Below are 26,571 nucleotides of genomic sequence, written 5' to 3'. Positions count from 1 at the left end.
ACTTTCCAAGACCATCTGTGTCTTTGTAGTACCATTCTTTCTGTGCAGCTGCATGTTTTGTTTCTGTTTTTATTTCCTCTTTTCTTTCCTATTTTCTATCAGAAAAGTCTTTGTTGACAATTTATGACTCTGATCACCTGGGTTTTGCACTTGGGATTTATAATCACGTATGAAAATAAGCTACGCATATTGTACAATTTTCAGCTAGCAATAGCTACTAGTCAGAGCTTTAGTCTTCTAAATTGGGTGTTTAGTGTAAAAATTGATATAATAATTTGCTGATAAATTTCCCTAAGACCACAAGAATATTATAATTTTTGCCTTATTAGCCTGTTTATCTGTAGCTTTTTTTGTGTGTGTGATTATGGCATGTATCTTGATGAAAGAAAGGTTTTGGATCCTAAGTACTTACATGTTTACCTGTTGCCATTACTGTGTGCCTAAAAATGTTGTACACTTCTGACATTGACAGCTTTGTATTAAAATCGTAGCTCTCGAAAACAGATCCTAGGAAAGGTTCAGTGTGAGGGCAGAAGCGTTGAAATATGAAATACCTTTTCAGAGAAGTCTTATGTGCTCCTTGTCTTACAGACCTAGAGAAAAAGTGTAATCAGTTAAAAATATCAAAATTAAAATCCGTTTTGCTCTAAGTCTTCTTCTTAGGAACTTATGTGGAAAGCACATAAGCTCTTTTTTTTTTTGGTACTGAGGATCAAACTTGGGACCTTGTGCTTGTGAAGCAGGCGGCAGCACCACTGAGCTAAAATCCCCAGCCCTATAAAATCTGTTTTTAAAAAAAATTATGCTAAAAATGACAGTTCATTGTTGTTTGGTTTTTTCTCTTGATTCATGTTTTCCTTTTTTATAGTAATAGTCATGGTAGAATCTCTATAATAACGTGTTGCCATACATCTTTTAACTTACATGTAAAAATTTTTAAGAATTCAACTTCTAACCAGCAGTATCAAATCAAAATTCAGAGCAGGTAGAGAAATGCTTTTAAAATGCATATTTGATATAGTAAGTGCTATGCTATGCTTCTGAAAGTGCCAGGGTCACAGCTGCATAGATGAAAATACATGGTGACTGCAAGCATTGTTTCCTCACACAGAAAAGGCAATCTGTGCCTGTCGCTGAATTTATGATGTAAATCAAATCATAGCTTCCTATATTCAGAGAGGTAGCAAAGCGGTTGAGGTAACCTAAAGGTTACAAATAACTTTTGCCTTTTCATTTACCAACCAGGAGACTAATTTTTCTTTGCATCTATTAAGATTGATATATTTATTCTTGGAAAGTTGAATTCAGTTACATTATCATTGCCTCTACTAGTCTAGCAGGATTGTGCGTAAATTGCTCGTTCCTCCCCTGCTGACTTCTGTGTGCTCCGTGCTATTGACAATATTAGTAAAGGCTGGGGAACCCTGGAATGTCTTAGGTGATAACTTCTCATGTGTCCTTTGTGCTTTTTCCCCCTTCTCTGAACAGTTTTGACTTTAGAACAATGTGTTAGAGAGTCTGTGACAAACTGGTTTGTCTTGATCCGGGACATGAATGAACCAGTTTAAGAGTTTACAAAGATTGGGGTGTGTGCGTGTGTGCGCGCCCCCGCATATGTATGTAACTATGTTCTTTATGTATATGCATTTGGCAATGAAAGGGGAAGAAAAAAAAAGGTTAGGAGCACATAGACCTGGCTTTTGAGGTGGTTACACTGCAGTTCAAGGTGCAAACTTTCTGTCATAATCATAGTAGTGTGTACATATGGAGTACTTCTAGTTGCTAAGTGCTTTACTTAAAATATCAGTTAAGGGCAAGGGATTTATTTAGCTCAGTGGTTCCCGTGCCTGCCTCTCAAGCACAAGACCCTGAGTTAGATCCCCGGTACCGCCCCCCAAAGATTATAGGCACTAGAGGCTAATGAGGTTGACCTGGTTATCTGATTTGTATTGATTTTGATCTTTAGAAACATTGTTACTCTCTTTTAAGTAAGCAGAATCTATTGATTGTCTCAGGGATTAAGGAATTCTGATTTAAAAATTCCTGTAGACTTCTCTGGACACAGTACTTTACTTCCCTAAAATATAAAAATAGGATGATTTATCTCTGAGTTATCTCCTATTTTTCTAAATAGACTTCCTTTCGGAGGTCTTAGATTTTAGTAGACATTGGCTTTAGAGTCATTTAAATTTGATATAGAATTATTAGTAGCTTTTTGCCTTTGTAGTTCTGCCTAGTTCTGAGCATTTTATGTTTAGGGCTTTTTTGGTCTGCATAATTTTGGCTCTGTTAGGTACTTAATCTTATTTTACTGATGGAAAAAAACCGACCAAAAGAGGTTAATTCTCTTGCCTGGGATCCCTTGGTTTGTTGCAGAACCAGAATGTAAATTTGGGATTCTTGTTGCTTAATTCTGTGTTCTATTCCCAACTATTTCATTCTACCTCTTCACTTTTAGTTTTATCTGAGCTATAGACTTGACCACATAATAGTAAACGATTCCAATAATGATATGTAGCTATCAGTTATATAAAAATAATTATGTACCAAATATTTTTTTCAAATCTTGTGTAGATTGATGGATGCCACTATTAATTTTACAAGTGATCAGGTTGATGGTATGATTATTGCATCTGTCATTTAAAAAAATATTTTGATCAACTGACTCCTTAAAAGTCCAATAGCAGGTTTGAGGATAATTGAATATTGAGGGATAACCTGGGATTTGCTTGGGTGTAGGCTTCTTTTCTTTCTCTTTGCAGCACTGTGGATTAAACCCAGGATCTTTGCACTGAGCTGCATCAAGTTCTTTCTATTTTTTATCTTTTTGAGACAGGGTATCACTAAGTTGATTGAGTGGGAGTCAAACTTTTAATCCTTTTAATCCTCCTACTTCAGCCTCCTAGAGTGCTGGAATTACAGAATTACATTACACATGGTTTTGGTGGGGTTTTTGTAGTACCACCTTTTTTTTTTTTTTTTTGCTTGCTTGCTTGCCTTTTTCTTTTGGTAACTTGGAACCTTGCACTTGCGAGTCAAGAGGTGGAGCCACTTGGGTGGAATCCAGCCCGCTTTCTTTTTTCTTGATCAATAGTGCTACTGATATAAACTTGTTAATTTGACTTGTTTAAATTGTGGATCTTTCCATTTACTTTGACCTTTTTCTGTTGGATGTACTGGAAAGAAGTGGAATGGCTAAAATCTTGAATAACCCATAAATTTAATAATCCTTGACTACATCAAGAGTGAATTATACTTCTTAGCCTTATGGCATTTTAAATGCTCTAATTATAATATTTTAAATAGGAAAATGACTTCATTTTCCCTCAGACCCAAATTGGCATTTGTATTAATGCCATTTATTTTAGAAGATTTTTAAATTTTGTAAATGAATAATTTTATATGTTTTCTCTTTTAAGCATTTTTGTGTCTGATGTCTTGTTACTCATGCATCTAATGTTAGCTTTTGTTTACTATACTTCCATAACAAGCTAAAAATATGACCATGATTGACTGATTACCAATGTAAGGCAAAATGAAATTAGAATCATAGTATTTTTTAATGCCTTGAGAATGGTGCCATGCTTTATTCAGTTTTGTGCCTTGTATAGAACTGTCATTTATTTAGGTGGTTGTTCTGAACTAGGATCACTTTTGTGCCACAGGAGACATTTGATAATATTTGTCATAATTAGGAGTACTGTTACTAGTAGGAAGAGACCAGGGAAGAGACGAGGGATGCTGAGAAACACCCTGTGGTACATAGGACAGCCCGTACGGTAAAGGAGTATTTAGTCCAAAGGTCAAGAGTGATATGACTGAGAAACTAATGTGTGGCAGTATTCAGCTTATTGAATTGAAGAGAGTATTAATTCTATTTCTTAATTATAAGACTTTATCTGTTATTATTGCCTATGTGTAATCATATACCCAATTGATGATTTACAAGGGAGAATTTAGTTCCTTGCTTCATTATGCTAAAAGTATTAAAAAAGAAAAAATTGCCAATTACAGTTGCTTTTATTTTTTTTCCCTCATTGAGTTTATTGGTACATTTTAGGTATACAGTACGGTTACATTCATTATTGGGATCGTGTACCTTTACATGCATGACAGGTCTTGGTTCTCATTTTTTCCCCTTGTTCCACAATTGCTTTTAATTAGTTGTATTTAGTTAAAATAAAGTAACATTAGTAACCAAGTTTTAGTGAACAAGAACAGTCGTTGTTTTCATTTTGAACTTCCCTTCACCCTCAAGATTTTCAGTTTCTTGGAATCAATATTATTATTCTCTACAATATTGCCAGTTAGATTGCACATAATCAGTTATCTAGACAAGTTAATTATCCATAGGCTTACACCAATAATTAATCTGGGTAATCTTTATCGTACTGTGTTCTGCTCTCATTTTTAGAGTTTAAGATGTGAAATAGAATCTTTTAAATTCGATAACTGACAAAACAGGGCTTGTGCTTCACAGCAGATATAGAGTGAGTCTCAGAGTGAGTAGAGTAGAACTCACATCATAATAGAGTTGCATGCATGTGTATTATTTCTATTTCTACTTTAAAATTACAATCTCTTAATTCCTTTGACCTTATTTAATTGGAACAAAGCTTCATGTTCTGAGACCCTTAGTAGTTTTTTTTGTTTGTTTGTTTGTTAGGGTTTTTTGTTTTGTTTTGTTTTGTTTCTTTTGAGTAAGGGTAGGAAGAGGAAGGGGATAATTTAGAAGAATATTGAAAAGCACTTCAGTGCTTCATGATTACTCAGAAATTTTGTGCTGAGCTTTCTTTTTAAATATCCATAAAGGCCACCATGAGCTGGAGATCAATGAATGATCCTGTTTGGTGTTCCTAACAATATGGTGCTTATCAGAAGAAGAAACTGTAGCAACACTATTGTAGCTGCCAATCTTTCTTTTTAATTTGGAGGTTTTAACTGAACATGATCTGTTGAACTTTCAGCCTAAGACATTCATATGCTGTGAAGTCCCAGAGTGTTTTTTAGGATTTATAGGTTTTTTTGTTTTTGTTTTTTTTTTGTGTGTGGAACGAACTCTGGACCTTGTGCTTGGGAGGCAGACAGTGGCACCACTGAGCTAGATCCCCAGCCCTATAGTATTTGTTTTTAATATCTGTAGCAACTAGAGTGAAAGTAGATTCTAGATGCGCTTAAGTGTCAAGGTTGTAGGGTTTGGAAGTACAGTTTTGATCTGATTTTTGAGTTTGGGCATTGGTTGTCATCTGTCCATGAGAAGTAGCCTGTGCTTTAACATAGAGGAGGCTGCAGGCATGTGAAGTGAGTGCCTCATCTGGTGGTGAGCTGGAAGAGGAGGTAAGGAGATAGCATCACACTCTTCAAACATTGTGTAGGAGCATTGGAGAGGTGTTTAACCTGAATGTTCCATGGTTTAGATGTATTACTTTTCTGTTTTTTTTTTTTGTACTGTGGATCATACTTGGGTTCTTGAGCTTGTGAGACAGGCAACAGTACCACTGAGCTAGATCTCCAGCCTGGCCCACTTTTCTGTTTTTAAAAGAGAAAATAACAAGAAAATATCCTACCCTTGACATCTTCTTTCAGTGTTTTATTTTTCTTGTAGAAATTTTCAACCTCAGCAATACATGAGAATTACCTGTAGAATTTTAAAATATTGCTAATGTACCAGTTCCATTCCTAGCAGTGCCAAGGTGTCTGAGGTTGGCTGTTGGTATTAAGAGCGTCACAGATAATCTAGCCTGCAGCAAGGCTGAGAACCACTGTTCAGCAGTGTATTGGAATTTTCTGGAGGACTGTTTATTAGGTCTGAGCTGTGCCCTGAGAATTTCTAGGTGATGCTGATGTTGCTGATAAAGTCATCACACTTTGAGAATCATCAAGAGGACAGTCCTGAAAATGATTTGGGGGCTGGAGATGTAACTCAGAGGTAGTGTTTACCATGCTTGTATACAGCCCTAGGTTTAATCCCCAGCATTGCAAAAAGTAAATATTTGAAAAATAAAATAGCATTTATATGTAGCTGATAGTCTGATTTTTCTGTTTTGGTACCAAAGATTGAACTCAGGACCTTGCACTTACCAGTCAGGTGCTGTGCCACTGAGCCACATCCTTGACCCCGATAGTCTGATTTTAAAAAAGAATCTTGCTGGATATGTATTTCTGGCTTAAAAATTAAGGCTACAGAAAATATTGTACTTATAGGTAGTTCTTTTTGTGTTAAAATATTATTTCTGCATTTGAATGTTTTACAATGAACATTTCAAATTTTATTTTAAAATTTCTTTGGAGAGAAAAATTACATCAATAGTAAATGAAACCTTCATATATTGTAATTCATAGTTTAAAAATTGATAAATTTACAGTTGATAGCAGGCTTTTTGAGCTATTTAAAATAACTTGTGGTTGTGTTTTTTTTCTTCCCTTAGTTTAGCCCCATTCTTTGAGAATCTTCCAGATTTTAGATCTTACATTTAATATGTATAACTCAATGTATAACTCCAACGAAAAATAATTTATCCCCATTCAAAAGGGATTGCAGACAGTTTCAGTATGGATGCTTTATTGTTTGAGATGAGAAGAATGTTTTCTTTTACCTTCATCTTAAATATCCCACAATAACACAGGAGCATGCATGAGAAGGAGGCAGTAAATGGAAACAGAGTAAAGGAGAGATAGTACCTGCAAGTGGGAATAATGCTAGAGGAAATGGAAGATTCCAGGTTTGGAAGGAGAACAGTAGCAGAAGGTGCGGTGGCCTGTGACCTCTAAGAAGGGAAGGAATCAAGGGGTGGATTTCAGAGAGCTACTGGATTCAGGACCTTGGCCAAAGACAGCTACTGTATAAAATTACAGAATCTGTTCTCCAGTTTAGATCTCTGAGGTGCCAGGTTCATTTTTTTTTATGCAAAAACAACAACAACAATTAGATAAAAGAATAGGAAGCCATTTCTAATGAATGAACTCTGTAATGCAGAAAGTGATAGTTTCATGACTATTATGAATCCTAGAAAGAGTCTCTAGCTGGTGTTGGCTTTTCTTTTTTTTTTGCTATGTTTGGATATTGAGAATGTGTAGTCTTGAAACGACAGCTTCCAATGTGAGTTTCTGTGTTTTGCAGAAATCATCCTCAGCCTTTGATCACTGTGCTTGAACACAGACCTGATTGCTGGCCAGTACTTCTGCAGCAGCTGACAGCCTTTTTCCAGCAATGCCCTGAAAGGTAAAGTAGAATGAATGAGAGGGACAGAATGGTTATATTAATTTTAGAGCTGGGCTGGCTGGCTTGGTTCAGCTTCTTTGCCTGCCTTCTTTTCCTTTCCCTGTCCCTGTCCCTGTCCCTGTCCCTTTGTTTGTTTGTTTGTTTGTTTGTTTGTTTGTTTGTTTCTTTCTTTCTTTCTTTCTTTCTTTCTGCTATGACTGTACTATTTTCTTTTAAAGAAATGTCTCAAAGCTAATTGTTTTCTGTTCTCTTTCAAAGAAAAAATTCTGCAAGATTTATTGGTTGTTGAAATGTTGAACACAAAAGTTATTATTGTAGTAGGTAAACATTAGTTAATGATAGGAAAGTTGAGTAAACTGTTACACAATACATATAGGAGGGTAGATTCTTCTCCCTGGAAATTGTTTAATAAATTGACCTATTTATTAGATACCTGCCAATTGGGATCAGGTAATACTGCCAGGTGGGCTCTGCTAGCCACGAGATGTGCATTTTAGCATCGTTCAGGCCTCCTGATGGACCTCTGGGTTATTTATTTCTCTTCTATCCTTACAACATGGCACTAGTTCAAGACCTCACCATCTTTTGCTGTGGTGATATCAGTCGTTTGTAACACTGTCTTTGCTCCAGTCTTCTCCTGCTGATATCTCTTCTCTGAACATTCATCAGAATATCAAGAGGTCAAATCTTACTATATTGCTTCTTTGCAAGGATTACCAGAGTTATGATTTCCAAACTGTATTTGCTGTATCTCTGGTAAGCAACAGGATGTTCCTCATTCCTTCAGCATGATTGTTATAGAACTTCCTTGTCAATACTTGTATTATTCAGCTTTCCTGTTACCTGACATCTGTAACTTGGAGGAAAGTTTTATTTGGTTCAAGGCTTCAGAAGATTTGGTCCATATTTAGCTGTCTGCAAGGTGGGAACACCATAGTAGAAGAGTATCTAGGAAGCAAAGCCATACACTAGGAGAAAGGGCACAGGGACTAGATATAGTACCCAAGGCCGGTGCCTCTGTGATCCACCCAGACACACCCAGAAGTGTGCTTTACTAAACCCCTAGATGGCTCCCAAGACAATCAAGCTTAACTGGCTACATTCTACCCATTGTCAACTTGACACCCAAAGACATCTTCTTAAACTATAATCTCCAAATACATGAAATTATAATTTCACCTACTGTGTTATAACTACCCCATGTACAATCAATGTGTGAAAATTCCTTCCCGAAAGTCTTAGCAATGTGAGCATTTCTCAAAAGTCCAAGTCAAAGTCTCCTCTGAGACGGAAGGGAACCACCTACCTGTGAACATCTACCCAATTAAAAAAAAAGTTACTTAATCTCCAAATAGAATGCCACAAGGTAAACATTCCCATTCCAAAAGGGAGGAATACAAAGAGAATAGAGAAGAATTGGACCAAAGCAAGACTGTGATCTTGTAGAGAAAACAGTAAGTCCTGTAGCTTCATGTCCTGCAACCAGGGCATGTGGTAGTGAGATGTGAGTTCTAGAGGCACTGGGTGGCCCCAATATGGCCTTGCTATTGTAGCCCGTATAGCCTTTCTCTCGGACTGATTCCATTTGCTGCCTGCAGCTTTCCTCAGAAGACCTTCCACATTCCTGGAATCTCCACCTTCTTAGGGTTACCACTGTATCTTTGATTTCATTCCTACAGCTTCATGCATTCTTCTCTCAGGTACATTGCCTGGCCTCCAGGCTTTCCTTTGAAATCAGGATGGAAGGTTTTCTGACCCATCTCTTCAATTCTGCATGCATGACAAGTGGATGATGCCAGTCTAACTCCAGCTGGAGCAGTAGTGAGGTCCCCCTGTACCATGGCTACAGGAGCCTCTGAATGCTTACATGTCTGAGCATGGTGAAATTGGTCCCAGGGAACCAATTGCCTAGGTGGCCCTTTTCAAGCAGCGGCCCCTGGGCTCTCCTCTTAAATCTTTGTACCCTTCAGCCTGCAGTGGGTGGGGTCTTGCTGATTTCTGGAGATGCCCCAAGGTATCTTTCTTCTTGTTTTTGTTTTATTTGTTTGTTTATTTTTGGTTTTTTGAGATAGGGTCTCACTGTGTAGTTGAGACTGACCTGGAACTCACTATGAGCCCAGGCTGGTCTTGAACTCCTGTAATGCTGGCATTACAGGTGTGCACCACCATGCCTGGCTCTTCTTGTTTTTGTTTGAAGTACTTGGCTTTGTTTTTTTGGGGGGGGGTTCAAACTCGGGACCTTGTGCTTGTGAGAGAGAAGGCAGAACCACTGTGCTAAATCCCTGGCTCTTGGCGTCTTTTTTCATGGTACCAGTCTCTTCAGCTAGTATCAAACCTCTTTTGGCCCCAACTTTACTGGTTCTTTTTAGTTAAAAATTTAAAATTTTCAAATACTACCCTGTCTAGCTAAAAGCAGCCAGTAGCACATATGCCACAACCTGAACGTTGGAGGCAAGGTTTAATTTGGTTCATGGTTTCAGAAAGTTCAGTCCAGAGTGGAATGGGCTGGTTCCAGTGCAGAAAGGACATGGTAGAAGTGTGTGGCAGAGTAAAACTGCTGAGTTCATAGTGGCCAGTAAGCAGAACAGGGGAATGGCATGCAGGAAGAAGGGTTGGGACCATATATATTGCCCAGGGTCACACTCTCAGCCCACCCAAACACATCCAGAGGTGTGCTTACGCATTCTCTAAGCAGCTCTCAAGCCCATGAAGGTGTCAATTAAGCATAGTCACCACAATGTCTCATGGAAACTTCCTACTGATAAAAAAAAGATTTGGTTCCTGAAATAGTTTGAAAGCCTGGACTATAGGATAAAATCTAGTATATCTTGCTAGGCCCTGTGTATGATATGGTTCTTATATGTATCACCAGTTTTATGTCATATTTGTCTTAAATTTATGCTTTAGCAGTACAATGACTTACTTTTTGGTTCCACCCAGGAAGCAGTGCTGTTCTCTTCTTTTCATACTTTAGCTTATTAGTATCCACCTTAGTCTATTGACTCTTATTGTACTCCTTTCCTGTCTGATTTCTGTATTTTAAGTCTCTGTTTATATATTCTTTGCTTAGCGTTTGCTTACTGTAAGCTGGATTAGCTGTCTCTCCTGCTTGCTCTTACAGTTGTGGTTTTGTTTTGGGTTGGTTTTTGAGACAAGGTCTCTTTCTATGTGGTTCAGGTTGGCTTTGAACTCGCTCTGTAGCCCAGGCTGGCCTCTAACTCATGATGGTCCTCTTGCTCAGCCTCCTGAGTGCTGGATTATAGGCCTGTGCCACCACACCCAGTTTAGAGTTGTGATTTCTAGCATTACACTAACCACATAGTTTTATAGTTCCTCCCATTAACTGAAACCTTCTTGAGGGTAGGTGTTGTGCTTCATTATTCTTGTTATTAATGTCTGGCACATCTTATGTGCTTTATAAAGGTGGGGTTTTTGTAAAGGAAACTCATGAATTGCAGAGCTCAGGTAATGGCTTGTCTTATAACAGTTCATACTTCGTACCACTACATAAGGTCATGATGAGGTCAGTACCCTGAATAATGCCTGAGTTACATTCACCACAGCAATTATATGCAGATTTTCTTGTTCTGCAGGTTTTATAAAGTTCTGTAAATATTGTTTCTTAGAACATCACTTCTGATTTCATAATTTCAGTTTTAGATAGAGTTTCTATCTAAAGGAAGGGTGTACTGTTACAGAAAGTTTTAAGGAGATACAGGGAACCTTATATTTTATTCACTTTGAGGTACTATAATAAAAATAATAAAATGCTATAGAGCATCTGGCTTATAAGAAACCCAATTTTATTTACATGGATCCAGAGGCCGGAAATGTCAAGGTGCTGGCAGATACAGTGATCATGAGATCAACTTTCTTGTTCTCAGATAACTATCTTTGCACTGTGTCTACACATGGTCAGTGTTCACTAGAGAAACAGATTTGATGTAAGATTTAAAAATATATGTGGATTTATAAGGCAGGCTTACAGTGGCTGCCTGTGGAATCAGGTGTGGAAGAGTGCAAAAGGGCTGTTTGTGCGCAGGAGATTCGGAGGATCCTGTCAAAAGGTTGAGGGCCTGGAACTCACTGTAGTGTCCCATGGGGGTTGGTATCAAGGAGCCAAAGAATTCATGACAGGAGGCTGAAGGCTAAAGTCTGAGGTGGAGGCCAGGAGACGGAGTCCAAGGTGAAGCTGAAGACTGGAGCTCCTCCGAAGAAACGGGCGCAGCTTCCTTCTTCATTCCTCTTTTCCTCCCCTTCAGGGAACAAGCTTTTTGGTTGGTGCCGCTTACACCCATGCTGGATCTCCTGTCTTTAGCCACACCTGGAACTATGCTAATCCAATATACAGTGGCACTTTGGTTTAAAAATTTAATTCTTTCCATGATTCTGCTTGCAGGCAAAAGTGGATGAGAACCAGTCAAATTCAGTGGTTAGATTCAGTGTTAGTCTTATGGGGAAATTGGATTCAGTTCTCATTCAATTTGGTTTGTGAACAGAATCATGGAAAGAATTAAGTTCATGAACCGAGGTACCTCTGAAGCCGGGTGTTTCTTATTCAAGTTGACAGAGCAGTTAATTGTCACAGCCAGGATAACTTTGGTGCTTCTTTTATAAGGGTACTGATCCCATACCCAGAGACCTAATTCTTCCCCAGAAGCTCCCATCCTTTAGTACTACTAGTTTGGCAGTAAGATGACAACATAGCAGTTTTAAGTAGGACATAAAGGATCCAGTCCATAGGACCTTGTAACCAGCTGCCCATGAGAAAGATAGAATGAGTTAGTTCAAAAGTAACATCACCATCCTCTCTTCTCTTACTGAGATTTGTACTTTCCGAGGCTAGATATTAATATTTACCAAATAAGCCTTTGTTCAACTCCCATCAGAAACAAAAAACCTAGATAACTTCAGAAACATTTGTTAAATAAAATTTCTTTCTGTTGCTAAGGATGATTGGTACTTTGTGAAAACTGCTGCTGCTGTATCAGATGTGTCAAGGTTGATTTTAGGGTAATTCTTGGGGATTCATCTCTTTTCCAGTGCTTTGGTTAATGAGGTAATTTACTGTTTGGTTATTTAAATCTCAAGGGAGCATTATATTTGGACTGGGAAGGTATTATTTTAATGAAATTTGTATAGCTATTCATAAAGAATAAAAGATTATGAGTTGATTTTGGTTTATTTATTGGTAAGTTTTTATTTACTTATTCCGTTCACTTAAATTCTCAGTTGTTGAAGTGTGCTATCTACAGTGATTTGGAAGTTCTAAATGATTTTATATTTATTTGCAATGAATAATTCCAGTCACCCATCTACTTTTACATAATGGGATTATTTTATGCAGGATGAAATTGATAATTTTGGTTGTATTTTTAAGCAGACTGTTATTTCCTTGAAATTTAATTTTAGATTAGCTAACTTAGTTTAACTTACCGTTTAGAAGTAATGTAGCAAGTTGGTAATTTAATAAAAATATGGGTAGTGATTTTCTACTATGTGAAGGAGGCAAAATGTGAAGACCACCTGAATTTTGTTTTTTTTCCAGTTAGGAATTGTTGATTAAACTAGGTATTTACGTTTTTAAAGTTTTAATTTATTTAATTTTTTTTGCAGTAATTGGGATTAAATCCATGCAGTACATTCAGTTAGATCTCTAAGCCTCTGAATGTTTTTTATTTTGAGACAGGGTCTTATTAAGTTGCTAAGGTACCCAGGCTAGGCTTGAACTAATGATGCTGTGCCTCAGCTTCCCGAAGTGCTAATATTACCAGTGTGCACTGCCATGTCTGGCTATGTGCATTTTTATTTATTTATTTTTTGGTACCAGTGATCAAACTTGGGTCCTTGTGCTTGTGTGGCAGGCGGCGGCACCCCTGAGCTAAATCCCAGGCCCGTATGTGCATTTTTAATAGTGCCAAATGTTCCAAGGTTTCAGAGTGTCCTGGTGCTAGATTGGGGAGGGGGTTTTTTATAATTAAATTCTGCGTTCATTTATTGAAGGCCTATGTTAAGGTTTTACTTGTACCTTTAAAGAACTGAGTATTAAGTAAATTGACAATGATACTGTGGACTTCTAGCCTGGATAGTTTGAGGTTATCTAGTCTAAGATTAGTTTTCAGGTAAAAAAACTAGGGAGAGCAGTATTAAGTGACTTGTTGAAAGGTGGTACATGGTAGAGTTGGGTCTGAAGTGTCTGTTGTTTCTTATTCTAGGTCTTTTCTATGTGTCTCTCTTAGTGATGAATATAAACATAAAGGACTTGTATGTAGATCCATGACAGTTGTTCATGTTTAATTTACTTCTTCAGTTTTTGGTTCTGTTTGAGACAGGGTCTTGCTTGGTGTGCCAGGTTGGTCTTGAACTCACTATGTAGTCCAGGCTGGCCTCCACCCTGTGATCTTCCTGCCGCAGTCTCCTGGGGGTTGGGATTACAGATGTGCACCACCATGTGCTGCCAATTGTTCATATTTTAAACGTTCTTAACAGCTTTAAGATTTCAGATCATCTTTTATTTTTTTCCTTTTTTATTTTAAATTGAATTTATTGGTACATTCTAGGTATACAGTACCGTTACATTCATTACTGGGATCGTGCACCTTTACATGACAGGTCTTGGTTCTCATTTTTTCCCTTGTTCGCCACCCTCCCTTCACCCCCTCCTCTCCTCCCCACCTTCAAACACTTTTAATTCCATTTTTACATTTTCTCATATTTTTTTCCTTTTCCCTTATTCCCCTTTCCCTATGCTTCTCACTGTCCCTACACCTTTGGTCCTTTTCTTCCTATTTCACATTGCTAATTGTCCCTTTAGGATCTTGAGTACTGTTTTAGTTTTTCACACCAGAGAAACTATTCGATATTTGCATATGAGTGACTTATTTATTTCACTTAGGAGTATATCCTAAAAATGTACCCATTTACCTATGAATAAATTACTTTCTCATTCTTTATGGCTGAGTAGTATTCCATTTTATAGAAAAACCACATCTTCTTTATCCAGTTTCCAACTGATGGGCAGATGGGCTGTTTCCAAGTTTTAGCTATTTCAAACTGTGCCGCTATAAACATGGGTGCACATATATCACTGTGGTATGATTCTTTTAATTCTTTTGGAAAGATAACCAGCAGAGGGAAGGCTGGGTCAAATATTATTTTCCTTTTTCTATCTAAGTTCTGGCAGTTTCATACTTTACTGAAGTGATAGTTAATCATCAGATACTATGGAAATGCAGAATATAAAATCAAGACGGGTTAATCCAAAGAGATTTTAAATAGTATATTGTTCTTAAAGAAGCACAGTAATGTGCTTCTATGGTAAAATCATACCAACACTTTGGAAATATATATCTCTATATGAACTAACCTTGAATTTTACCTTCAACATCTCAAAATAGAAGAAAAACAGTAATCTGTCCATAGATGTTATTGACAGTGGGTAGTCTTTATTTTTTAGGGAAACATTATTAGACATGAGAAAGCACTGTTTCTTAAATCTCTTTTCTGGAAACTCTTGTTTCATATTCCAGCTAATACATACATCATCTGATTCCTGTAACTGTGAAGATCGTTTTGATTTTTAAAGTGTATGATGTGGTAAGCTGAGCGTTGTGGCACACACTTGAAATCCCAGCACTCAGGAGGCTGAGGCAGGAGGACTGCTCCAAGTTTGAGGCCAGCCTGGGCTATATAATGAGTTCATTTTAAGAATGAACTACATAGTGAGACCCTGTCTCAAACCAACCAACAAACAAATAGTATATGATGTAATAAATGTTTCAAATGTTTCAATAATAATTATGAACTCAAATGTCCATTTGATTTTTATAGATTGTACATTTGTGTTTATAATAATATCCTTCAGATTGTGAATGCTAAGAGCTGAAAATGAATCTTTTTGTTTTTTGCATTTTTTAGCACATAGATGAATGATTGGTTGGTGTTCATAAATTTTGCCAAATGAATGAATGAATAAAATTAAGTCTTACTGGTTTGGTTGTATGTGTGTGCGCGTGCTCTCTGGTAATTTCTAAATTTTTATGAATGGTGTTTTGAAGTCACATTGCTGTGGAATGTGTGCTACTATACAGTTATGTGGTCGGGCATAATTCAAATGCCATTTCTACCACAAAAAAATGGTTGCCTTTCATTCCATTCTTTTGGCAGCTTTAACTTCCTATCCGCTAGTTCAAGAACAGAACTGATTTTACCTGTTACACTGTATGCTTAAGAATAGGTAATGCCTGCTTTGATCTTGTGTTTTACCTTAATTTAAATACTGTAAATATGGAAAATATTAAAATAAAAATTTTGCATTTAATTGATGCATGTAATTGAGAGCAACTGATTTAATGAATTGACTGCACATCTCTTTGAAGGCCTAGTGTGTGGTGTTACTGGTGATGCACAGTACATGGAGGTTTATGGCCCTGCCTCATTTGGCTTATGGATATTAAATATGGAAAGGCACAAAGTCATGTGCAGTGGAAGCACATAACAGGGACCTGGCCAAGACCACGTGTCAGAAAAGGGTGTCAGGCTGCCATTGCAAAGCAGAAGACTAAAGGGTGATAGAAATGAGGCAGGGAGTGAGAAGAGGAATAGGAAGGAAAGCAGTATTACAGATAGAAGGAGTAGCAATGATGAAGTTGAGATGGCTTCATTAAAGACATGAAGGTTTGATAAGTTCAGTGGGGAGAGAAGAAGTGCAAGAAATGAGAATAAAGATAAGCAGAGGTTATCAGGATTTGTGAATTGTGATAAATATTTGTCTTAAGAGCCAATTATTTTAAGCTGGTTAATGACGTGATCAGACTTATTTTTGAAGGTCATTGTGACATTTTATTGGCTTTGGACAAGAAGTTAGTAGAATACAATGAAATCTAAATTGACATGAAATATATGTAAAGAAGACTCATGGATGTGTAGAATCTTGCTCCTTTGAGTGGAAATGCTTCAGAGGAGAGCCTTGGCAAAATTAACTTCACCTAACTCTTCCTCAGTTTCTGTATCTATGCAATGGAGATAATAATACTTTTTATTTCATAGGGTTGCAGTAATGATCAAATGAGTATACAGACTTAAAGTATAATAATTTGCACATTGTAAAGATTAACAAGTTAGCAAGTACAGTAGCCCCTCCATTTCCACGTAGAGACAATAATCGGAGACCTCTAGTGGGGGCTTAAAAGCACAGGTGATACTGATGCCCATAGATGTGTATTTGTCAGTTTTAGTCAGTTTTTATTATTATACCAAAATATCAGGCTGGGTAACTTTAAAGAGAAAAGAGGCTGATTTAGCTCATGGTTCTGAAGGTTCATGGGTACGGCGCTGGTTCTGTTTGGCTCTGGTGAAGGCTGTGTGGTGGGTGCTGTGGTGGTGGAAGTGCAAGTGCTTGAGGAAGCAAAAGACCACGTTGTTCTGCAGTGAGTGAGGAGAGGTTTGGCTTGTATAACTCCTTGGTTTTGATAGAATTACCTCCGGGCTCCCATGAGAAGCACCACAGTCTCTTCTCTGGGCAGCGCCTACAGTGACCTCCGTGCCTCCCACTAGACTCCACTTTGGAAGACTCCATTACCTTTACATCAAGGAGCTGAGAACCCAGCTCTGAACACAGGAATGCTTGAGGGGAACATACATTTACTTCACAGATTAGTGCACAGTAAGTGACTAACAGCAGAGTCAGACACAGGGGCACACCTGGAGTCCCAGCTACTGGGGAGGCACAGGCAAAAAGATCGTGGAGCCCAGTTCAGAGCCACCTGGGCAACAAAATGGACACTCTCTCTTTAATGTAAAAGAAAAAATTAAATAATTTACCACAGATCTTAACAATCTCACCGGTCCACTTACTGGAGGCTCTTACAGCTTCTCTGTGGCATGTACTAATTGCCAGCATCTCTGCTCTTGTGTTTTGGTGTCATAATTAAGCAAAACAGGCATTGTCAATTCTGTGACAATTTATATGATAACTGAGGTGGCTGCTAAGTGATTAGTGTATCATATACATCATAGATGCCCTAGACAAAGGGATGATTCATGTCTTGAGAGGAACAGAGTAGAACTGTGAAATTTCATCGTGCTACTTAGGTGTATATTTACAACTTACAGATTATTTCAGGAATTTTCCACTCAATATTTCTGTGCTGTGAGTGAGGGGCAACTGAAACTGTGAAAAGCAAAATCCTGAAAGTGGGGCATACTATAAATGTTAACAGTACCACAATTATATTAGGATCATTTTATGGGTTTGTTACACAAAGATTCTTACCCCTAGAGTTTTCCCAGAAATTCATGCAAGTGTCATACTCCTGGAGAGTAAGTAGATCCTGACATCTATAACTCTAAAGATGTTCTCCCTGGTAACTGAAGGTGCTCTTTTAGTGTGCAAAAAGTGACTCTCAGTCCTTGGCATCTAGCTTATGGTCTGCCAGTATTGGATCATCTCCCCCAGTGCACAAAGAATTATTTGGTACAGATCTAGTTAGGGGATTAGCAGATATAGCAGAATCAAACGTTGTGATACTTGATAGTACAGTAATTTGTGATATGTCATGAACTAGAATTTGGTATTTGTCACTTGTCTGTTTGATTCTGTGCTTGACTCAGTAACTGGCTAAAAGCATCACATGACTTTTGCAGGTCCGAAGTTTCATATGTGCAAATAATGGCACCATTTCTTTGGTATCTTTATTGTGAACCCTTTCAATTACAAGAATATGCTAACCTTCGACTGCCCCTTCTGAAAGTTCTGCTTCAACCTTGGGGTCTCTGTGATACTGCACAACCATCAATGCTGGAACAAGAGATACTTCGCCTGTGTTGTGGCATGATTCCGTGCTTGCAGGTAAGGGCTTTCATCTTCTTTCCCTTATATATGAGCACCAGTAAGTGTTAATTATTATTATCATGCGTAAAGTAGTTTTAGAGTCTATGTGAATTGGCAAACTCAGAGAGTCGTGGTTCTAGAAATGCTTGTAATCTTTTGGAGAAGATGAACTAAATTAGACTTAACATTAATATACACTACTAGTTAACTAAATTCACAGAAATATAAACCAACCCATGTTGGGATTATTAGGAATGAACACTTCATTTAAGAAAGAACTATTAAGGGAAAGATTTTGAATTATGTCTTTCATTGTGCTAGATGCTGGAAAATATGTAAGTTAAAAAATCTTTTATACAAAAATATTACAACAGAACTAAAAGACAACCTACAATGTGGGAAAAAGTTTTTACCAGCTGTTCCTCAGACAAAGGACTATTATCTAGAATATATAAGAACTCAAAAAAAACCAGCCTGCCCAAATATAAAGACACGATTAAAAAATGGACTTCTGAAATGAACAGACATTTCTCAGACAAAGAAGTAAAAGCAGCAAGTAAAGACATGAAAAAATGTTCCACATCACTTATCATTCGAGAGATGCAGATGAAAACAACACTGAGATTCCACCTCACCCCACAAAGAATGGCTATCAAGAACTCAACCAATAACAAATGTGGGTGGGGTTGTGGGGAGAAAGGAACCCTTCTCCATTGTTGGTGGGAGTGCAGACTGGTGCAACCACTGTGAAAATCAATATGGAGATACCTCAGAGAGCTGGGATTGGAGGTTCCATTTGACCCAGCCATCCCTCTGTTGGGTATCTTTCCAAAAGAATTAAAAGAATCATGCCACAGTGATATATGCGCACCTATGTTTATGGAGGCACAGTGTGTAATAGCTAAAACTTGGAAACAGTCCATTTGCCCATCAGTTGGAAACTGGATAGAGAAGATGTGGTTTTTTTATAAAATGGAATACTACTCAGCCATAAAGAATGAGAAATTAGAGTCATTCATAGGAAAATGGATACATATTGAGAATATACTAAGTGAAATAAATTAAGTCACACATGTATAAATACTGAATAGTTTCTCTGGTGTGAAAAACTATAATGGTACATAAGATCCTAATGGGATAATAGTGTGAAATAGGAAGAAAAGAGCTAAAGGTGTAGGGGAAATGGGAATGGTAGGGGAAAGGAAATAAGGGAGAGGAAAAAAATATGAGAAAATGTAAAAATGGAATTAAAGTGTTTGAAGGTGGGGAGGGGAGGAGGGGGTGAAGGGAGGGCAGGGACAAGGGGAAAAAATGAGAGCCAAGACCTGTCATGTAAAGGTACAAGATCCCAATGATGAATGTAACTGTACTGTATACCTAAAATGTACCAATAAACTCAGTGAGGAAAAAAAAGCTTTTTAAAGGGTGGTTTTCTAGGCAGATAAATCTCTGAGAATGCCAAGCTTAGTAAGCTGAGGGCTAGATTAGAGTTTCCACTTGGTTCTTTATGACGCATGTGGTAGCCCTGATGGATCCTGCTCTTGAGAAGCCCACAGTGTAATGAGTAGATTAGAAAAGTATATAAAGTCTTACAGCTGAAAGTAGATGGATGAAAGTTGGTTCACAGGGCTGGGGATTTAGCTCGGTGGTGCAAAAAAAAAAAAAAAAGAAAGGTGGTTCACAGATGTATGGATAAAATGCTGAGGGAGTTCAGGGGAGAGAGAAAGTTGAGCTAATGTCTACAAACACAGATTAAAAAAATTAAGTTGCATTGCATTGTGATTTCAGTATAGTGACACATTTATCAGGTTATTCCATCCCACAGTTAGGTGAGCCAGTTGCCTGGAATTTGAGCACCATGTTGCTCTGCTAATGGAGGGAATCTATGAATATATTTCCAAGTGACTGCTTAAGTCACAGATGACCTGTTTTAAGTTTGTGTTAGCAGGGAGTGACTAGAGTGAATCTTTCCTTTGTGACTCATAAATAGGCTTTCCTGTAATCAAGGCAAAGAGAACTTAATTAAAATGAATTCTCCTGTGGCTTTTCCAGAGCTTTTGTTTTGTGTAGGAAGTAAAGCAATATATAGGCACAATGTCTAATTTTCCTACACCGTGCCCATTTTACCTTGTTCTGTGTTTATTGTTTGATATTTGCCTTCTTCTGCATGAAGAACTTAAATACAATTAGAAATGAATTCTGGAATATTTCTTGGAATTTTTGCATTAATATGACTGAGATGTATGAGAAAAACCATCTGGAACTAGTGGAACTAGTGGTATAAGTGCATTTAGTCACCGTTATAGATCAGCTTTATTAGAATAAAGAAACAGAGTTGGAAGGGATCTTAGAGGCAGCCTAATCTAGTTCCCTGCTTATTACAAATATTTCTTACATACTTTCTGATAGGAGACCATTCCATAACTAATTGGATGTTTTGGTAGTAAGTACATTTATTTTGCAAGGCAACCAGTTTTTAGCAAGTACTTCTGTTGACCTTTATTTACAAAATTATCCATTAGTCTCTAGTCTTCCCATAACAAAATAAGCTTTAAAAAAGCCCATCTGAATCCTGCCTTGTTTTGTTTTTCTGTCTTCTATTCATTCCTTTTTACCTTTCTCCCTTCTGTTTCTTCATCAGTTTCTTTACTGCTCTATAGGAGATAGTTTCCAGACTTTTCAGAGTCCTTTGCTAGAAGTTATCTACTTTATTGGTGCTCAAAATGTGCTACTATGAAATGTTAGTCTTGGAAACTGAGTAGAGAGCTGAGTGCTGTAGTGATGGTCTGATCCATACTAAGCACTGAGAAAGAACCACATTTAAGTTAAAAAAAGAAATAGCCATACCATCCTATTGCTTTATGATCACTGGGCGGTCAAGGGAACTCCTATTTATTTTTTTTTTTGTAATACCACTTACTTTTCCAGTTTATATTTGTGGAATTGTCTTTTTCATTTTAGTTGTGACTCTTATCATTTTACGTTACCCATTAACATGATCTGTTTATACATAAAGATAGAACATTACTTCAAAAAACTTTAAAGAATTTTGATAACGTTAAATAGTAGAGAACCTTTAATGTAACTTCCAAAGGTTCGCTTTTGAAGACGTTTAGGCTTTTCTTATGTTTGCAAAAAAGCAAAATTATTTAGCTGCTGGACTTGCTCACATTTAAAAAAATAGCAATATTTTCTGCCATTTATAATAATATTTTCTACCATTTCCTTGCTGTTGAGCTTTTAATTCCCCCTGACCTTTTTTGCCAGGAACTAATTTTTCTCTGTGTATAATTTAGAGCAGTTTTATATTATTTTGATGGTAACCACTGGTTAAAGACACAGCTGGTCACCTGTCGGCTTTCCTCTCGATGAATCTAACAGACACGGGATCTTGATTGAAGCAGATGGTTTATTGTTTCATAATCTCCAGGAAATGCAAATGTGTCTGTGAGCAGGACCATACCTTTAATACCAGCTCCAGAATTTTGATCAAAACATCTGGGTTTGAATAGAATTAGGGTTTACAATAGTACCCACATCTTTCCTATATAATACCTTAGTCCGTTGACAAGACACTCTACCATTTGATTGTGGTCTTTTATTACATCTTCTAAGTATGATGTTGTTTGACATTCTCAGTTCAGGCTGCTTGAGCAAATATGTTGGTGATGAGGGCTTAGCTGTGCATTAGAATAAAACGCTGACCCTTATCTGCATGCATCTCTGTTGGAATCGTAGGAAGGAGAGTTTACTGGGAGAATTTTACAACCAGTTCCTGATTAAGTAACAAAAATAATAAGAAATTGGAGTTAGATTAGTGACAAAAGGCAGAGTTGTGTATTTTATTGTGTTATGTAACTTGTTCCATCCCCCTTTAAGCTTTTCTTTATAGAATTGGACAAAATTATTTTGTTAGCTTTTAAAAAAATGTTTAGGGTCGGGAATTTAACTCAGTGGTTCTGCCACCTGCCTTGCAAGCACAAGGACCTGAGTTTGATCCCCGGTACCACCAAAAAAAAAAAAAAAAAAAAAAAAAAAAATTATTGGTACTTTTTAGGTATACAATATGACATTTATCATTGGAAACTTGTACCTTTATGTAATCTACCTTGGTTATTTTTTTCTCCATTCCCCTGCCCTCCCTTCTACCCCTCCAACCCTCCCTATTTACAAAGACTTTGTTTCCATTTTTTCACCTTCTCATATTAATTCCATTCACTTCTTTCCCTTCCTCTAACTCTCTTACTTCTTCCCTTTTGCCCCTTTTTCCTATTTTACATTATCTGTTATACCTTTTAGTCCTTATTTACACTTTATTTCTTACACCACAGAAACTATTCAGTATTTACACCTGTGTCCTATTTATTTCACTTGAAAGTATCACCTCAATGTGTATCCATTTAGCTATAAATGTGTCTTAATTTGTCATTCTTTACGGCTGAGTAGTACTCCATTTTATAAATTTTATTGTCTTTATCCAGTCTCCAGTTAATGGACAGTTGGGCTGTTTCCAAGTTTTAACTATTAAAGACTGTGTTGGTGGGAACATGGGTGCACATATATCGCTGTTGTATGACAATATGGGAAAAAATTTTCACCAGCTGTTCTTCAGACAAAGGTCTATTATCTAGAATAAAGAACTTTAAAAAAATCAGACCTCTCAAATTTAAAGACCCAATCCAAAAATGGGCATCTGAAATGAACAGACATTTCTCACACAAAGAAGTAGAAATACCAAATAAATATATGAAAAAAATGTTCAACTTCACTGGTCATCTGAGAGATGCAAATGAAAACAATGCTGAGATCTTACCTCACTCTAGGAAGAATGGCTGCTGTCATGAAATCAACCAATAACAAATGCTGATGGGGCTGTGCAGAAAAAGGAGCCTTGCTCTACTGCTGGTGGGAGTGCAGGTGGTACAACCACTGTGGATATCAGTATCGAGATACCTCAAAGAACTAGGATTGGAGGTTCTGTTTGGCCCAGCTATTCCCCTGCCGGGTATCTTCCCAAAAGAATTAAAAGAATCATGCCACATCTAAAAACTTCTTATATAGCTTTAAATTATCCTGTCATTTGTATATTACTTTAATGTGATACAGTGACTTTTTATTAAACAGATGGAAGACCTGATACAGACAACAGAAGCAATGCTGTTTATCAAAGAAGTATACTTAAGCCTTTTGCATCATCCTGTTTTCTGGAAAATTCAGCTTACTCAGCTGACACTTCAGCTGTTCTGTGTCTGTGAAGTCAGCCTAAAGATAACTGGGGAATGCTCATCTTTAATTCAGCTTTTAGAGCACAGTGTTGAACTTCTCAGTGAGGTAAGAATAGCAAGAAGTTTCAGTGTTTCAGTTATTGACTGATTGACTCTTTCAGTAAGTAGTGCTCGTGCTCATTTCGTTTACTGCTTATCAGAGGTGATTTGGTTTAATATGATAGATCATACTAATATTTATAATGAATTGTTATACACTCTTTGGAACATCAATTACAGATATACCACTTTTTTTCATTTTTGTTTGTGGAACGTGTTTAGTGGTTACTGTATGCCAAGCCCTATAAAATACAGTTGAAAAGATATGTTCTGTGACCTCAAGAAAGTAATTCTAGTACCATAAAATAAATGCTCTTATGGGAGTATATTTAAAGTACAACAGGAGCACTGGTAAAGGGAAGCAGTGGGTGAGTTGAGATTGGAAGACCAGATAGGCGATTACCCGCTACAAACCAGAGGTTGGGAAGAGCATGCTGGCTGGGAGAATACCAAGTGTGTAAAACAGAAATGTAAGAGCAAGGCTGGCACGCCCTGCTCAGAGTATTATTTCGAGTGTTGTTGAAGAATTTAGTTGTGAGAGAGAAGGTTGAGTCTGTCACATGCCACACAAATGAGTTTACATTTTATTTCTTAGGCTGTGGCATGCTAGAAGATGATTACTCAGAGAGATGCCCTTATTTTTCGTATGTAAAGGTCACTCTGGTGGGAGAATCGAATAGGGCTTTAGATAGGGTAACATTAATAGGGTAGGAATAGGGTGATAGTGAGAAGAGGTCTTAGGGATCCTGCCACAGACTGGGTAGCTTAAACCACGAAATTGGTTTCTCACAGTTCATTTACAATATTCTTTAAATGGTTGGCTTCTTATTTGTAAACCAGCCGATATGGTACCAAGTAAAGATCCCGGTGTCTGAGCATATAAAAGACTGCCCACTTACCATCTAAAATAAGGCTTAAGAGAAACTGAGTAGCTAACTAGATTTCCTTAGGACTCTGCATAAACTCTGCAATATTCTTGATGTTTAAAAAAATCATTTATCAGAGAAATTTACTTAAAATTTTATAACTGAACGTGTCTGTGTTACTTAGATAAATGTAATCACTAAATATCTATGAGTTGGGGGTTTTCATTTTGAAATGGTAGCTATTTTTGGTCACAGATTCATTAAAAACTAAGTACTGTTTCTGCTTTTTAAAAATTCAAAGGGTAGAATTTACCAAAAATTCAGAAACCTGGAATCTGTCTGGAAGTACAGTACTGAATTAGTGGGTCTGATTGAGGCTGCAAGATCTGCATTTTAAATTACCACATTCAGGTCAATTTAAAGCATTTGTACTTTTGCATATAAAGTAAATTACCCTTGTAGCCACTTTGCACATCAAGAAATAAGACTTTTATAGCCACCCTAGTTCTTCACAAGCCTACTCGTCCTACGCGTAAGCATAATCCCGGTTTCCTGACTATCCTGACTTACTGGAGTGGTCATTTACTTACATTTCATTATTGACTAAGTCTGTATCTCTAGTATAGTTTTGGGTGTGTTTGGAGAGAGCAGAGGAGCCCTGAGGCCTCACTGCCATCCGGTGAGCGCAGAGCAGAAAGGCTGCACTCGGGGGATCGCGTGTCGAGGGAAAACTGAAAACAGCTGACGCTAAGTTGTTTACCAGAGATGCGCAGTGGGAGCCGGGAAGCAGGTGGATCCTGCGTTACTTTGATTGCTCGTGCCCGCGTGTGGGTGGATAAAAGTGAGGTGAGGGAGGGGCCGGGCTCCCCGGCCTGCTAGAGGTGAGGCCTGCTAGAGGTGAGGCCTGCTGGCTGCCCGCATGGAGAGCTGACTCTGAGGGAGGTAGTGCTAGGGGCATCATCATGTTTTATTGTGGTTTTTTTTGTTGTTGTTGTTCCATGACTAAGGGAGCAGTATGTTGTTTCATCAAGAGATCCATCATTTGTGTTGCTTTTCTATTTGTGATGTTAGTAGCTGTAGATACTCAATGCTTAGTTTCATTAACCCTCTGGAGTTGAGGAAATGGTGGTGTTCTATTTGTATCGTTTTTCTTCCTTTAGTAGCTGGAGAATTTTTATAAAAAACTCCCCCTCATTTACCATTTGGTTTTCCATTGTTGGTGTTTATGTAGAAAGCGGAATAAATGTATTGCCCCTTTCTCTCCCTTTAACAGTTCCTAAAAGAATCTATGAGCATAAGCTTATAGATTTAAGAATGTTTCATCTATGGAAGGTATTGTCCCTACTGAAGCTTAAATTACTGTATTTTTAGCTAGTAGGAATCTGTCTTATGAAGTTGGCTTTTGTTCCCAATTTAAAAAAATGTTTTTGATTCTAGAATTCCAGAATACTAATTTCACTTACAACAGTGAAAGGATTTCTGAGAGCTCGTATTTGTGTTGTCTCCGTTATTTAATGTTAATAATTTCAGAAGGAGATAACAGTAAGTAGAATTGTTTAAATGTTGGCTTTAAGAAATTTTTTGCTGCCGGGTGTGGTAGCACCCAGTATAATCCCAGCACTCCGGAGGCTGAGGCAGGAGCATGGCCATAAATTAGAGGCCAGTCTAATTTACATAGTGAGTTCAAGGCCAGCCTGAACTACAAAGCAAGACCCTGTCTCAAACCCCACCCCCACCCCCAAATTTCTTGCCACCTACTTTGAGCCCAGTATTCCTGAGGTGGATCCCCCCAAATGGGAAAAATTAATTTGGAGACATATCCTTTGAGGATTGTGTAACACATTAATTTGTTATAAAGTAAACTACATTCATCATTGAGATAGTGTACCTTCACATGATGTATCTTGGTTCTATTTTTTCCCCATTCTTCTGCCCTCCCCTTACCCTCTCCTCCCTTCCCTATTTACAAAGACTTTGTTTCCATTTTTCCTTTTCTCGTATTTCTTCTTTCTCTTCTTTCCTTTCCCCTACTCTTCCCACTTCTCCTTGAGCCCTTTTCTTCCTATTTCACATTAAAGAATCTTAATGTATATATTTGAGGTTATATATGTTTTCCTCTTCCACTGGGTTAATCAGTTGGATATTCATTCAGTGCAGACATTGCATTCGCTTTTCTTACTGCCTCCGTTCTCTTCCTGCTGTTATATCAGACAAATATTGTACATTCAGTGATTTATTTCTTAGACTGGCTTAGTTTTCGTAGATTTGTTCTATTGCTAATTTTGATGATCCCATCTTAAAATCCTTTGCATTTCAACCAAAATACAT

At 37.5% G+C, this 26,571-nt stretch overlaps 1 protein-coding gene across 2 annotated transcripts in view; it reads left to right on the top strand.

Annotated features, from left to right (window-relative positions):
• Positions 1-26,571, top strand: part of Focad (focadhesin) — a 268,590-nt gene that overhangs the window by 29,944 nt on the left and 212,075 nt on the right. For both annotated transcript variants that reach the window (XM_033757649.1, XM_033757648.1), the window contains exons 5-7: positions 7,121-7,222; positions 17,867-18,071; positions 23,178-23,384. In XM_033757649.1, the coding sequence (XP_033613540.1) occupies positions 7,121-7,222; positions 17,867-18,071; positions 23,178-23,384 (514 nt within the window). The remainder of the gene's footprint in view (positions 1-7,120; positions 7,223-17,866; positions 18,072-23,177; positions 23,385-26,571) is intronic.

The sequence above is a fragment of the Fukomys damarensis genome, unplaced genomic scaffold, assembly GCF_012274545.1.
Source record: "Fukomys damarensis isolate Sample0158 unplaced genomic scaffold, DMR_v1.0_HiC HiC_scaffold_31, whole genome shotgun sequence".
Classification (NCBI taxonomy): Eukaryota; Metazoa; Chordata; class Mammalia; order Rodentia; family Bathyergidae; genus Fukomys; species Fukomys damarensis.
The sequence above is the reverse complement of the archived record's forward strand: the minus strand, read 5'-3'. Positions and strand labels throughout refer to the sequence as shown.